General features: G+C 41.8%; 1 protein-coding gene across 1 annotated transcript; it reads right to left on the reverse strand.

Annotated features, from left to right (window-relative positions):
* Positions 1 to 929: 929 nt before the first annotated feature.
* On the reverse strand, positions 930 to 13,742 carry lipib (lipase, member Ib). Its single transcript, XM_008396873.2, has 11 exons — positions 13,293 to 13,742; positions 11,609 to 11,761; positions 7,161 to 7,546; positions 6,462 to 6,570; positions 5,968 to 6,069; positions 5,329 to 5,418; positions 5,074 to 5,241; positions 4,336 to 4,425; positions 4,143 to 4,251; positions 2,926 to 3,099; positions 930 to 2,179 (listed from the first exon to the last, which is right to left on the reverse strand). Exons 2-11 carry the CDS (start codon positions 11,658 to 11,660, stop codon positions 2,095 to 2,097), a joined length of 1,365 nt encoding a protein of 454 aa, XP_008395095.1. The 5' UTR covers positions 11,661 to 11,761; positions 13,293 to 13,742; the 3' UTR covers positions 930 to 2,094.
* Between the last annotated feature and the right edge of the window lie 203 nt (positions 13,743 to 13,945).

Here is a 13,945-nt window from a genome sequence, read left to right on the forward strand (position 1 = left end):
TTTTCGAATCTGTGGCCGCATCACCATTTGGCTAATTTACATATTAATGCGCCAGCTCACGCCGCACTGCGTCTCCTAGCAACCAGGTAGAGGAACTGCGTGGCGGTAGAATAAACCTTCTTCTGTATAAATAAAACGTTAAAAATGACTCGTCATATGTTTATAAGTACAGCATAACGTAGTTTTAGGTTGAACTGCATCGTTTTCTTCCTCCTCCTTCGTCTGTTCTCCTCACGCGGCCATCAAATTGGCTCGTGTCGGCGCGCACGTGCCAGGCACAAGCAGGCCCCCCCAGCGGCGGTGTTACGTCATAGTTATTACAAACCGAAGCTGGCAGCTGTAATATGGGTCAGCGCAGTTTTAGCTGCTCACACACACGTTTAGTGAGTCACAACCGATGGCAGCGCTAAAAATAACCAAGAGACTTAAAAAAAAAAGGCCACAGAAAATACAGCAAGGCAATTTATATAATCTGTGATTATCACATTTGTCAACACGAATTAAACCTAAACAAAACACATAAAATATATATTTTTTAAAGAAATGAGGATATCTCAAACTTATTATTCAGAATATATGCTAAGCAATTTTAAAAATATTTTTAATTTAAACACTGCTTCTGTAATTGTTCTAAACGTTTTTGGAATTCAATCGGTATCAACCAGGACTGCATAAACACTACCATGAAAGTGCTTTATTAAACTAAAAGATTTTTTTATTATGGTAAAAAATCAGGTTCTTGTATTACCACGGTTACAATCGGATGTGACTAGTTTGACCTTTTCTTTGTGTTTGAGCTTCAGTTTGTCCATAAACACATCTCAGGAATTAGTAACCAATTATCCCTGATTGCTTTAAGCTCCGCCACCTTTGTGGTTAGATACAAACATCCAACTTTAATTCTTCAACCAATAAGATCAAATCAGACATTGATTCATTGGTTTTTATTGTATTTTTTGACACAGTGTGAAAATAATGCACAAAAAAGCTGATATTTTCTATGAATCATACAGAAGAGAATCTGCTGCTCAGTGTGTCACATTCACTTCTAATAACATCCTGGTAGGATTTCTCACATCACTGCAGGAGAAATGTTAGCATCTTCAGATGGATCTTTAAAAGGAGCCGCAGATTAAAAATAGTCACAGCTGCTGAAAAAAAAGGCACAGACAGACGAAATGTGTTTTTACAATCCTGAGGCTGATCTGAAGTTTCTACAAATAAAAAGCAACATGGCTTCAAATATTCTCATAATCTGGACAGGAAGAGTTAAGACATTTAGCAGATCATGAGATCAGACTGTTCAGACTGTAAAAGTGAAGATAGATAAGTAATGCACTATAAAAATAAATTTCTGCATCTTTGGTATTTTATCAAATTGGCAAAAAGTCCTTGTTACGTCAAACAGGAAACATGTAAAACTGTAAATATGAAATGAAAAGCAGTGGAACGTTCATCAGTTCTCTGCGTGAATGAACAGTTTAAACTTCCTGCTGCTTTTGTGTTTCATTTGATTTGTTTATGCACACCATTCCTTCCACACTGAAGAGTGTTTGATTTTACAGCAGGCAGGTCAATAGTAAGGGTGGATCAAGCTAAAAATGAACTGCAAATTATCTTCTTTCCTAAAATAACATGAAAAATCATAGTTTTTGTCTTTGTGATGAGCTGCTGCTAACTAAAGATCCAGTTCAAACTGGTTCTTTGCTGAGTTTATTAAGTTTCTGTGTGTTTATACCTGAGCAAAACAGCAGCCAGTCGCCAAAAAACGGCTTCAGAGATAATTATCAAGGCTCCTTTAAAAGGTAACATGCAGTCAATGAACAGACTGCATTAAAGTAATGAATGTGTAGTTGTCTGTTTAGCAGCTATGTCTATAACGGACCTGTTTATTAAACGAGCCTCTGCAGCCACAGAGTAACTGAAGCCGATTGGATTAATAATCCAGAGTTTCAGCTCTGGTTCTAATCTGTCCTCAGCATCAACCGTCCACTTCCTGGTTCTGGTTGCCAGGGGCGACCGACAGCGGCGGCAGGTCACCAGTCAGAGCCGAGTCCGACCCGGGTTTCAGTCGGGTTGGTTTCCATGGAAACGTCAGAGGCGAGAGTCGCAGGGCAGGGGTCTGAACGCCACCTCCGTGTTTTCCTCCATGATGATGTCGAAGCGGCACATCACCGGCCTGATGGCGGCGAAACGACAGAAAAACAAAGTTTTCCTCTCGAACACAAAGACGGGAACTGATTAAGAACTTAGAGAGATCCCCCAAAGATCTTAGTTTGAATCAATAACCTTCAGTCCTATATGCATAATTTATTTTTTATAAGCTCTAGAGTTTATTTTAATTAAATGTTTTCTGATTCTCCAAACAAAAATAAAGCTAAGCTTAGGATATGACTGAGTATTAGGGCCTGGATAAGAATGTATTTGTTTATTACAAGAGCAAAGTCATAATGTTATGAAAATAGTCACAATAATTCCAGAATAAAATATAATAATACCAGAATAAAGTCATATTATGGTGCGACTTTATTCATACCACATTGTTAGTTATATGACTTCATTAGTAATACCAGAAAAAGTCATAATAATATCAGAATAAAGTCATATTAATGCCAGAATAGTTGTAAAAACTCCAAAATAAAATTGTGATAAAACGTGAATAAAGTTGTAAAATAACATCATAATCCATTCTTTGTTGTTTTATTGATTATCTATTTGAGGAGTCTTGTACTTTTATCTGTTACTGGAGTTGAAATCTGATTGGTTAATTTACTGGTTTTAAATTTAAGGCACAAAACAATCAGAATGATGTAAAAACAGTTTGAAACAAGGAGGGAAACTGAGAGAACTGAGTCACAAGTCCAAAAATAAACCATAAAAGGTTTAAAACCATCAATTTAGATGATGAGTGTGGTGACCTCTGACCTGTCGGGTCGCTCCAGCGGAGTGAAGCGAATCCTCAGCAGCCTGATCTTGTAGCGAGGGCCGATGATGTTCCCGGTGTTGATCCTCATGGAGATCTTCTGGACGTTCTGCAGATCCTCGTCGAACTGGGCCAGCAGCCGAGTGGAGGTGTACTGCTCCAGCCGCTGCAGCTTACTGCCACAAACCGGAAATATTTAAACTAAATCACAAAAACCTGAAATATTCAAACTAAATCACAAAAACTGCAGATATCTAAACTAAATCACAAAAACTGCACATATCTAAACTAAATCACAAAAACCTGAAATATTTAAACTAAATCACAAAAACTGCAGATATCTAAACTAAATCAGAAACTCAGTTAAAAAGTAATACAGTTCATTTGCAGGGTCTGTAAACATATTTATATAGATAAAATTAGCAACATTTTCAGAATAAAAACTCTTTTTTTCTGCTAAACTGGACATGAGCTGAACACCAAATATATTCGTAGTTTTTAATCTGTTCTTTAACCGTCAGATCGTTTCAAAGTATTTTTCAATCCACTGATTCTGATCATTCGTGACTCTGGTCTGTCCATGCTAACATGTAGCATTAGCTGCTATGTTAGCATTGAGGTGCTATTTTAGCTTGACTAGGTGTCCAGTCAGATCGTTCAGAGGCAGAAATTAACCCGCGCCTCCATCGCTGCTGTTAGCGGATGTCACTTGCACGTCAGATTTATGGGTGTACCAGAAACAAACTAATCCGTCTTCGGGACTTCTATATGTTAAAAAAAAAAAGTGATTAATTGGGTTAAAAATGTTAACGTGTTGAAATCTACCCAAGTAATTAATCAAAAGTCCTGGCGCTAGTTTTAATACCAACTTATTCCAAGTATCATTTTTAAAATTTGCTTTTAAACGGCCTGATATAGATTAAAAATGGAGCAGCAAGAGCAAATGAGGTGGATTAGCAGAGCTGGGTAACAGCTGTCTTCAGTCAGAGGTCTTTATGTATCTGTTGGGAGACTGACTGCTACTGGAGACCTTTGCTGCCCACAGAATTGCCACTTGCAACAAATATTTGAAGATACCTGAGTTACAGCTGCTAAAACCTTAGAAATACTTTCAGGAATCCTGAAGAAGTTCTGGTCCAGACTAGTCCGGACCAGAACCAGGCGATCTGGATCAGGACTTTTCCAGCCTGGTGTTGTACCAGTCAGGAGTCGGACTCACTGGTCTATCCGGGCCTCTGTGAAGTTCCTGCCGCTGTGCAGGCGGATGTAGACGACCCCCCAGCGCAGGTACTGGTTCCAGGTCACCATGTCCACTCTGTAGCTCAGCTCTGCCCCCACAGGACACACAGAGTATTACAGGATGTATTTACTGCAGGTCCAGGTTGGGGAGTGAAAACCTTAGCAGGACTCACTCTGGTAGGGCAGGGCGGCCGTGGTGCTGAAGAAGACTTTGGTCTGTCCCATCTTCACCAGACTGTCTCTCCACTGGCTGATGTTGTAGCCTGCAGGCACAAACCAGGAATCAAATTATAACAGTTTTACCTGGGATTTAATGTAATAAATTACATTTCTACAAGAGAATCACACTAAAAATATTTATTTTTTGTCATTAAGTTAATATTTTTTTAATTTTTTCAATTTTTCTTAATTTTAACAACACACATGAAGAAAAGTATCCTTCTGCTAAAGCTTAATAAGAGTTTTCTAACTTTTAGGGTAATTTATTTTTCAGTTTATTTGGTCTGGAAAATGTTTTTGTCCATTTCCAGCAACAAAAATGAGAACTCTCCACAAAAACCCTCCATTAATAAAGTTTAAACAAGTTTCTATTTGAGTAAAAAGTCCCTGGATGTTTATGACATCATGTTAGGGTCATGCTAGAAACAAAAAAAAGAATAAAATGACGAGAATAAACTAGTAAAATTATGAAAACAAACTTGTACGAGAATAAACTCATAAATATACACATTAGGCAGGAGGCCACAAAAATTATTCCAAGAGGCACAAATGGCCCATGAGCCACACTTTGGACTCCCCTGGTTTAGATAGAAGGTGAGGTGTTTTCTGTGTGTGTGTGTGTGTGTGTGTGTGTGTGTGTGTGTGTGTGTGTGTGTGTGTGTGTGTGTGTGTGTGTGTGTGTGTGTGCGTACCGAGCACAGGACAGGAAGCCGGCTTGAAGGCGTCACACTGCAGACACTGTCCATCCAGGAAGCGGCTGTAGGAGGAGCAGGGGTATCCGGTGAGCCGGCAGGTCCGGTTCAGGGCGCACAGGAACAAGAACACGGAGCGCTGGTGGTCGCACACAAAGTACGATTTACCTGCAGGAGGACGAGGAGGAGGAGCCGAGCAGGTGAGGGGTAATGATACCTGTGTGAGCCTGTGGGGGCGGAGCCAGAGGGTTTTACCTGAGAAGATGGTTTTGGGGCATCCTGGTTGGTCGATTCCACCGTTGGCATAGAAATCAATGTGGCCGTGAGCTCCTCGGAGCCCGAACGCTGCCAGGAGGAAAACTGATCAAATATTCAGGTATCAATTAATATGCAAACTGTTTATATATAAGGGAGCTCCAATTTATCGGCCAGCTGATTTATCAGTGCTGATTTCCTTAACTTTGAGAGATCGGTGATCGGGCGGTTCTTACAGGTTAAGCTGATCTTATCTACCTCAGAAAAGGTGTAAAGATCATCAGCTGTTCTGATCTGCAGTGAGGAGTTTGACCATCAGGTCATGTCTGAATGTTTACAGGTAATAATAATCACCTCACTGTTGCCAACTTAGTGATTTTCTTGATAAATTTAGCAACATTTCAGAAAAAAAAAAGTCAATATTAGCCAAAATCAAAATTGGCCAAAGATCAGTAATCAGAAAACTGCAATCGGTGCAGCCATAGTTATAAACATTAGAATCGGTACTTTAGCTCTAAGTTTAATCAGTTAGAAACAAAATGATGGGATTGATTAACAGCTTTGGAGTTTTTGTGTCAGGACCAAATGAAACCTCAGCTCCGTTTCCACCAATCGTTCAGGTCAGTGTGTGATTCTCACAGTTCATGTCGGTGTGCAGAACGTCCACAAACATGGCGTCCGACGGGTCCAGCCGCTCCTCCGGGGTGGCGGTGGTGAACATCGGCCCGGCTGGGTCCAAACCTGCAGCACACACACTGACGTCAGCCAGTCTATAGAAGAGATTCAGGCCAATGAGACAAGGAAGACCTGTGAGGTCATCACACTACATTTTATTTAGTGGCATCCGAGTAAAGAGGTGGGGTAACGAAAATGAAAAGTTCATTTGAAATAACTTTGTGTTGGATTGTTAGATAAAATCTCAATAAATAGATTAAAATATGTAACGTGAATAAATATGAAAAGCATATAAACATTTTTGCTAAGTATTGTTTATTATTGTAAATACTACAGAAGTAGACAGATAAATGCTGAGTATTTGTGACTGCAGGTCATTTTCATGGACAGACTGAATAAAAGTCTTTCCTCTCGGCGTTGAGCCGTTAGCTTCTCTGGTTGGATGCTAACAGTTTTACCTGTGATGCGGCCGATCGCTCCCTTCAGGTTCGCTCCAACAAACCCGGCCAGGTGAGCTCCCAGGCTGACGCCGATGAGATGGATGGAGCTCAGAGAGGCGCCTTCCTCCTGCAGCGATACGTTCAAGCAACATCAGGAGCTGACAGGCGAGAGAGCTAATCAGGTTAAATCAAGTTTTATTCTACTGATTAAACTCGTGGAGCGAAGCTTCAGCTGCAGTGTGATTTAATGTGGGGTCATTAAGACAGTGATGCGTTCACTGACTCAGACTGCTTCATGATTGCATAATCATAATTTTCAGATATTGTTTACATCCTGATTACAGCGTCTGGCTTCTTCTAGTGCAGATTTATTAAGGTCTCTCACATCAATGACGTGAAATAAAAGGTGACATGACGGTTCAGACACTTTGAAAACAATCTGATTTAGTTTCACATGTGGAAGAAAAACAGATTAGATGAAATTATTAGGGGTGAAAATATCTGGTTTGCGTTACTCATACAGCCATGAAAAAGTCAGATTTGGGCCGTTTTCACCTGCTGTGTGAATGAAGCTAATGTTTATAGATTTGTCTGTTTTTTATCAGAGTTTAAAACAACAAAAACATTTTCTGGATCTCCTTGTCAGAATCTGAGCTGAAAGCATCCCGGTCCAGAACCTCTCGCTCTCTGTGTTAACAGAATGTGACCCCGCCTCACCTCCATGGTTCTGATGAAGCCCGTCAGGTTGAGCGCCGCCTCCCTGGTGTAGGACACGGCGGTGAAGTAGTTTAGGTTGGCCGCTCCTCGGTTCCAGTCCACCACGATGACGTTCATGTCCTCCTGCTCGGCCAGCAGGCGCACGATGTGGTTGATCCAGATGGGCGGCGCCCCGGTGGGCCGGTAGCCGTGGATGACGAAGGCGGTGGGGCGCCGCAGGTCCAGGAGCGGCTGGGAGGACAGGCGGTGGTGGGCGACCTCACGGCCGCAGTCCGGGTTGGAGCGCGTGTAGAGCAGCAGGCGGACGTACAGGCTGGTCCCCATGAAGCAGTGGGACAGGTCCAGGTCCGTGAAGTCATCGCAGGGCTCCTCGTTACCGGACTCACCTGGACGGACACCATGGAGGTCAGGGGTCAAATGAGAATTAGAGCCACATCTGAGTCTGCTCTAAAAAAAGATGAAGAATAATTCCACTACCTGTTGCTCTGTTTGGAAAATATTATTCACTTTTTTGTATTTATATGTATTTATTTTAGTAATTGATGAATTTATTGATTATTCTGACAATTTATTTAAAAAATTGGTACATTCTCCAGATTTTTCATGTAACCACTCAAGTGGTTACATGAAAAATTTTATAAAATTTTATTACATTTTTTTAAAACAAGTTTAAAAATAAAAATTCAACATTTTAGTTTAATTTATTAACTATCAGTGACTTCTTCATACTAAATGATACATTTAAACGAAGAAACAAAGGCATGATTGTGCACAATAATAAAGATCGAAACTGTGGGAATTTAAAATAAATCCCATTAAAACATATGAAGTATGTTGAGTAATAATAAAAACATTTCCAACCTCCTAAATGTCCTAAATTGATTGTTTTTCCTATTGAATCTTGGATCCAGTTAAAAATGTGCAGAGATAAAAGATCAGACGGTGATTAAAGGGATCAAGTCTTTGCTGTTTCAGTGATAATCAGGATAAATATTCAGCCTATTTTAAGAATCTGAAGCCTCCTAATCTAATGTCACTTCATCATCCCAGAAGATTTAAATCAGGACATTTCTGTTTTTATGCCGCAGATGAGGGCTGCACAGTGGCGCAGTTGGTAGAGCTGTTGCCTTGCAGCAAGAGGGTTCTGGGTTCGATTCCCGGCCCCGGTCTTTCTGCATGGAGTCTCCATGTTCTCCCTGTGCATGGTGGGTTTTCTCCAGGTACTCCGGTTTCCTCCCACAGTCCAAAAACATGACTGTCAGGTTAACTGGCCTTTCCAAATTGCCCCTAGGTGTGAGAGTGTGTGTGCATGGTTGTGTGTCCTGTGTGTCTCTGTGTTGCCCTGCGACAGACTGGCGACCTGTCCAGGGTGACCCCGCCTCTCGCCCGGAACGTTAGCTGGAGAGGCACTGACCCCACTGAGGGACAAGGGTGAAAGAAAATGGATGKATGGATGCCTCAGATGGCATTAAAGCTTAAAATACACTAACTTGGATAAAAACTGCAAAGGAAACAAATATTAAAGCCTTCCTGTAGATGAGGAATTACTTTCAGGCTAATCGGATCAGGGCGTTATCTGTTTAGTGATCAGGGAAACCTGGGAGCCCCAGCGGATCGCATCTCTGATCCGATCACCACAGAATGTTCTTCCTGAGAGGATCAATGTGGCGCCAACATTAAACAACGTCTGCTGGCTTTAACTTTCAATCAAACACAGAGAGATTAAAAAAACTGTACAATATTAGGAAATATTGTGGAAATAACAGTATTATGTCAGGATGTCAAATATATCAGCAGCTACATTAGAAACAGCTGATCAGCCACCCAAAGGGTTAAAACAGCAGGAGAAGTCTCTGCTTCATGTTTAGTTAAAAAGCAGGAGAAAAAGTTAAGCTGGAGAAATGTGTTTGAATGCTGATGCTGCCCTCTGTCTGCACACCAGGGAACTGCAATGCCATGTTCCAAGTTTAATGTTTAACAAAAATAAACCAAATAGAAATAAAGATAAAGAAGATGAAACTACGTGACCTCAAATCCAACATGGCTGCTGCAGTAAGGTGTTTATTTGAAATTCTGACTGAATCTCTGTGAAACATTCGACTCTTTAGTGTTTGAAACAGAAATATCCATTTGTTATTGTTTTGTTTTACCAATAGACATGCAGAAGAGTCAAAGTTTCATTTCTTTCTGACTTGGACATTTTTTAATTCCTGTCATTTGGTGCGTAGGAAACCAAACCATCTGGGGTTTTAACACCGACTTATACTTTGACATTTGTTTATTAGGAATGAGGATTTTAATTGGGCTGCACAGTGGTGAAGTTGGTACAGCTGTTGCCTTGCAACAAGAAGGATCTGGGTTCGATTCCGGTTTCCTCCCACAGTCCAAAAACATGACTGTCAGGTTAATTGGCCTCTCCAAATTGCCCCTAGGTGTGAGTGTGTGTGTGTGCATGGTTGTGTGTCCTGTGTTGCCCTGCGACTGACTGGCGGCCTGTCCAGGTGACCCCGCCTCTCACCTGGAACGTTAGCTGGAGAGGCACCAGCACCTCCTGACCCCACTGAGGGACAAGGGTGTTAGAAAATGGATGGATGTAGAATTTTAATTAATTTTATTTGATATTTTCAGCAAAGATAAGACATGTTGGAACTTAGATCACGATGTGCGAGTTCCAACTTTTCATCCATTTGAATTGTTGCCAACTGAAGCATTTGTTTAATAACTGGATGTTTGAACTTCCAACCGTTGAGTTGAAATCAAACAAACTGGAGAAAACCCTGAAGTGTTCACACCAAACCTAAAATCCAATATGGCGGCTGCTTATAACCTAGTTTTACAGAGTTAAAGTTGTAGTAAAAAGTTGATTATTTTTACCTTTGATGGTTTGTGTCACACGCAATCAGCATAAAACATAATCAGTTTGGGAACATTATGAATGCATCAAACACTGAAATAGCAGATGCTGAGAACAGATAAATGTGTGGGTGAGCCAAAAGTTTCTCCAGCTGAGAAGAAACAAAACGAAGTTTTTATAGTTGGACCTAAAAGGAGCGATCTAGAGTTATAGATCTAGAGCTATAGACCTAGAGCCAACACACAGCTTCAGTTATTACAGCTGGAAACTAGAGATCAGGCTGAACTCTGACCTGAACCTTCAGGTCCTTTATGTGACTATGAACCTTCATAGTCACATAAAGGCGGTCACAAAGTCAGCCTTCTATCAGCTGAAGAACGTTTCCGGGATCAGAGGACTGATGTCTCAGATCTAGAGAAACTCATCCATGCGTTTATCTTTTCTTTCATTACTGCAACAGCGTCTGCCTAAAAAAATCCATCCTCCAGCTGCAGCTGATCCAGAACGTTGCTGTTGTTCTCACTAAAACAGGAAGACAGAAAACATCACCCAGTTCTAAAGTCCTTCCACTGAGAGAAAATACTTTAAACTACTATTATTAGTTTATAAATAACTGAGTGGTTTAAAGATCTGCTGCTGTTGTGCCAACCTTCCAGACCTCTCAGGTCCTCTGGTTCTGCTCTACATCCCAAGAACCAGAACCAAACATGGAGAAGCAGCATTCAGCTTCTATGCGCCACAAATCTGGAACAAACCTCCAGAAAACTGTAAAGCAGCTGAAACACTGAGTTCCTTTAAGTCCAGACTTAAAACCCATCAGTTTAGAGTTGCTTTTGACTCATAATAACAGTGATTGTACTCTCATAACTAACTGTATTTGGTGTCTTGTGAAGCACTTTGTTAGGGTTATTTATGTTCTCCATAAATAATGTTGACTTGTGTATATTCGTAGTTGACGTGTATGGCTAAACCAAGTTACCATGGTAACTGAGCACTTGGCTCGGCGGTTTGTTGACTTTCAGGTGTAACATGATTAAACTGATTGTTGCGTCAGTCCCAACCTGAGCAGGCGAATCGGATCCTGTCCGAACAGCTCGCTGTCCTCAGTGACCCTCGTTCCCTGCCTCGGCCATCAGCAGCTGCAGGTGAACAGCTGCACCATCTTCTCTGGGTTTACTGAATTATTTGCTGCTCTAAATGAGACGAATGTTTTGCGAACCGCTGAGCCTCAGGTGGCGTTTCCTGCTCTACAAGTAGCACATATAAGTGAGACGGTGGCCTCAATAGGATCAAGCTGCTATAAAAAAACGCCTCATCCCGTCACCACCTGCACCTTCATGGCGCCAGCCGCTGATTACAGCTGCCTGTTGAATAATGAGGCTGGGGTCAGAGGTCAGCAGGGGTCCAGACACAAACAGACCGTCTGATTCCTGACAGATGGAGACGCCTGTGAATAATCTGTTCCTGCTAAGCCTTCCTTCTTCATGCTCCACTTTTATCAGCAGTTTGTTGTTTTCCTGCTGAGTCGATGGGAGATCAGCCTGAAGGATGGAAGCTGCAGCAAGTCTGTCAGGGAGCTGGTGGAGTTTCTTACCTTTGCAGAGGATGAGGAGTCCCAGCAGAGCCAGCAGGCTGCGGAGCGACATCTTTCCTTCAGCTACAGAAACGGTCTGGACCCAGACTGACGGGGCGGCTGGACGGACCAGGAGGGAGGGAAGGGGGCGGAGCCTCACGCAGGGAACGCTTTCTAGAAGACGAGGTGGAGGAAGATGAGTGATTTATCAAACCAGGAGAAGAAGAACGAGGGAGAACTTTCTACACATGAGGGAGAAATCAGAGCTTAATCACTGTGGGGTGAAACATGAACTGATTACGTCACCTGTTTGACACATTTTGTCCTATTAATGGATCTGATTACTTTTAAACTATTTTTAGGTTATTTCTGGCTGTCGGAGCTGAGCGCAGAAATAACAACTGAAACAGAGCTTTATTAAAATGTGCAGTAATTAAAATGTGATCAAAGGATTGAGAACCTTTATATAAAGCAGGATCATTAATATTTTAGATGATGGTTGTGTTTTTAATTTAACATTAGCTGCCGGACCAGCTTTGTTTTGAAATGTTATTAGAAATTATTATTAAAGAAATGTAAGAGGTTTTTATTGCAGCATACATTTTAAGTTTATTGGAGCAAACCAAATTAATAAGGGAGTCTGATAAACAGCCTGATCTGGGTTGTCAGAAAGGCTGTGATGGTTATTAATAGCTGCAGAGAGATGCGCCGCACCCATCCGCCCCTCCCTGCACATCCAACACAAACACATGTAATTTACCTCGAGCAGAGAGCCGAGGTTACAGTGAACGTCAGTAATGTTAGAGTGAACGTCAGTAATGTTAGAGTGAACGTTGTAACACTGCAATCAGAGCTGGATGCAAATGACAGTGGAGCCTGAGCGACAGAGTTTCTGCAACCAACTTCAGATTTTGTCTCATTTCATGATCATGCAGTCGCTGCCCGCTGTGAAGCGTACAAGCAAGTGACGCATTTATAAGGCTTCGTAATAACACGAACGGCATACAGAGTTTTCATTTCAACTCTGTTGGACAGCGCGGACTTCAAACTTTATAAAAGTGCTGTTTTTATATTGGTTTTGTGGTTATTTACTTCAAAAAAAAAAAAAAAAGAAGCCAGAAATAAGATCAATCATTTCCGTCTTATTTTGTGGGGTCTAAATGTACCACATTTCGAAACAACCAATGAAAATGTGCTGACGGTCTGTTGCTAGGTAGAACGGAGACACGCAGAGAGGATGAGGGGTGGAGGGGGCGGGGTTTGGATACTGCAAGAGATTAGGGCGCAGCGATGCTGTGGCTTTTACTGGGTTTTTTAGACTATAAGTGTGTTAGTTAGAGTTCGTGGTGTGTGCAGGGTTAGTAGTAGTTTTTCCAGCTATCGCTATGGCTTCACAGCGAGCACAGAGAAGAGAGACTGGGATGACCATTTAGACCTCGTCTTCTTAAGGAGTTACTGACTGAAAACAAGCTTCTATGTTTTGATGAAAAGTTACTTGTAAGTTAGTTTTGTTTATTTTAAGATTAATAAGATATTAGAAAGTAGACTAAAGAGACTTGGTGAGATTTTGTGTTTTTGCAGTGAACTGATTGTTGCTGGTTCTGTCTGCTGTAGAGACGGTTCTGCATCCTGATGTCAGCCCTACTGAGTGGACAGGTTAAAGGTCACTGATAGGCCACAGTGTTCAGATCACTAAAGAGCTTACCTTTCTAAGCCACGCCCCCTCACCTGCCACCTGACCTGGCTGCTTACAGGTCAAAGTGGATTTCCTGATGAGATCATAGATCAGACTCTGAACTCCCTCAGGTTGAGTTTGTTCTCTGCTCTCCTCTGATGCAGCATCAGGTTGAAACATCCAGATCTATGAGATCCAACCGGACAGGTGATGAACCTGTGGAGGTGAGGAGGTTTGGTCAGCTGATCAGGATGCTGCCAGATGGCTGCTGGTGGAGGTCACCTGGGGTCGCCACTCTGGGAGGAGATCCAGACGATTTATCCCTTCAAACCGTAAAACATTTAGGATCCCAGAGCAGCAGAATGTGACCCAGAATGAAGCTGGAAAACAGAAGAACTTTCTCTGGGTTCAGTTCTGTTCATGAACACTGAGGAAGAGGAACGAGAAAATAAATGAAGGACAAGATGGAGAGACAGACGGATGGATGGATGGATGAACAGATGGATGGATGGATGGATGGATGGATGGATGGATGGATGGATGGATGGATGAACATATTAAAGGACAGATGGATGGATGAACAGATGGATGGATGGATGGATGGATGGATGTATGGATGGATGGATGAACAGACGGACGGATGAACAGATGGATGATGGATGGATGGATGGATGGATGGATGG

The sequence above is a fragment of the Poecilia reticulata genome, linkage group LG20 (genome assembly GCF_000633615.1).
Source record: "Poecilia reticulata strain Guanapo linkage group LG20, Guppy_female_1.0+MT, whole genome shotgun sequence".
Classification (NCBI taxonomy): Eukaryota; Metazoa; Chordata; class Actinopteri; order Cyprinodontiformes; family Poeciliidae; genus Poecilia; species Poecilia reticulata.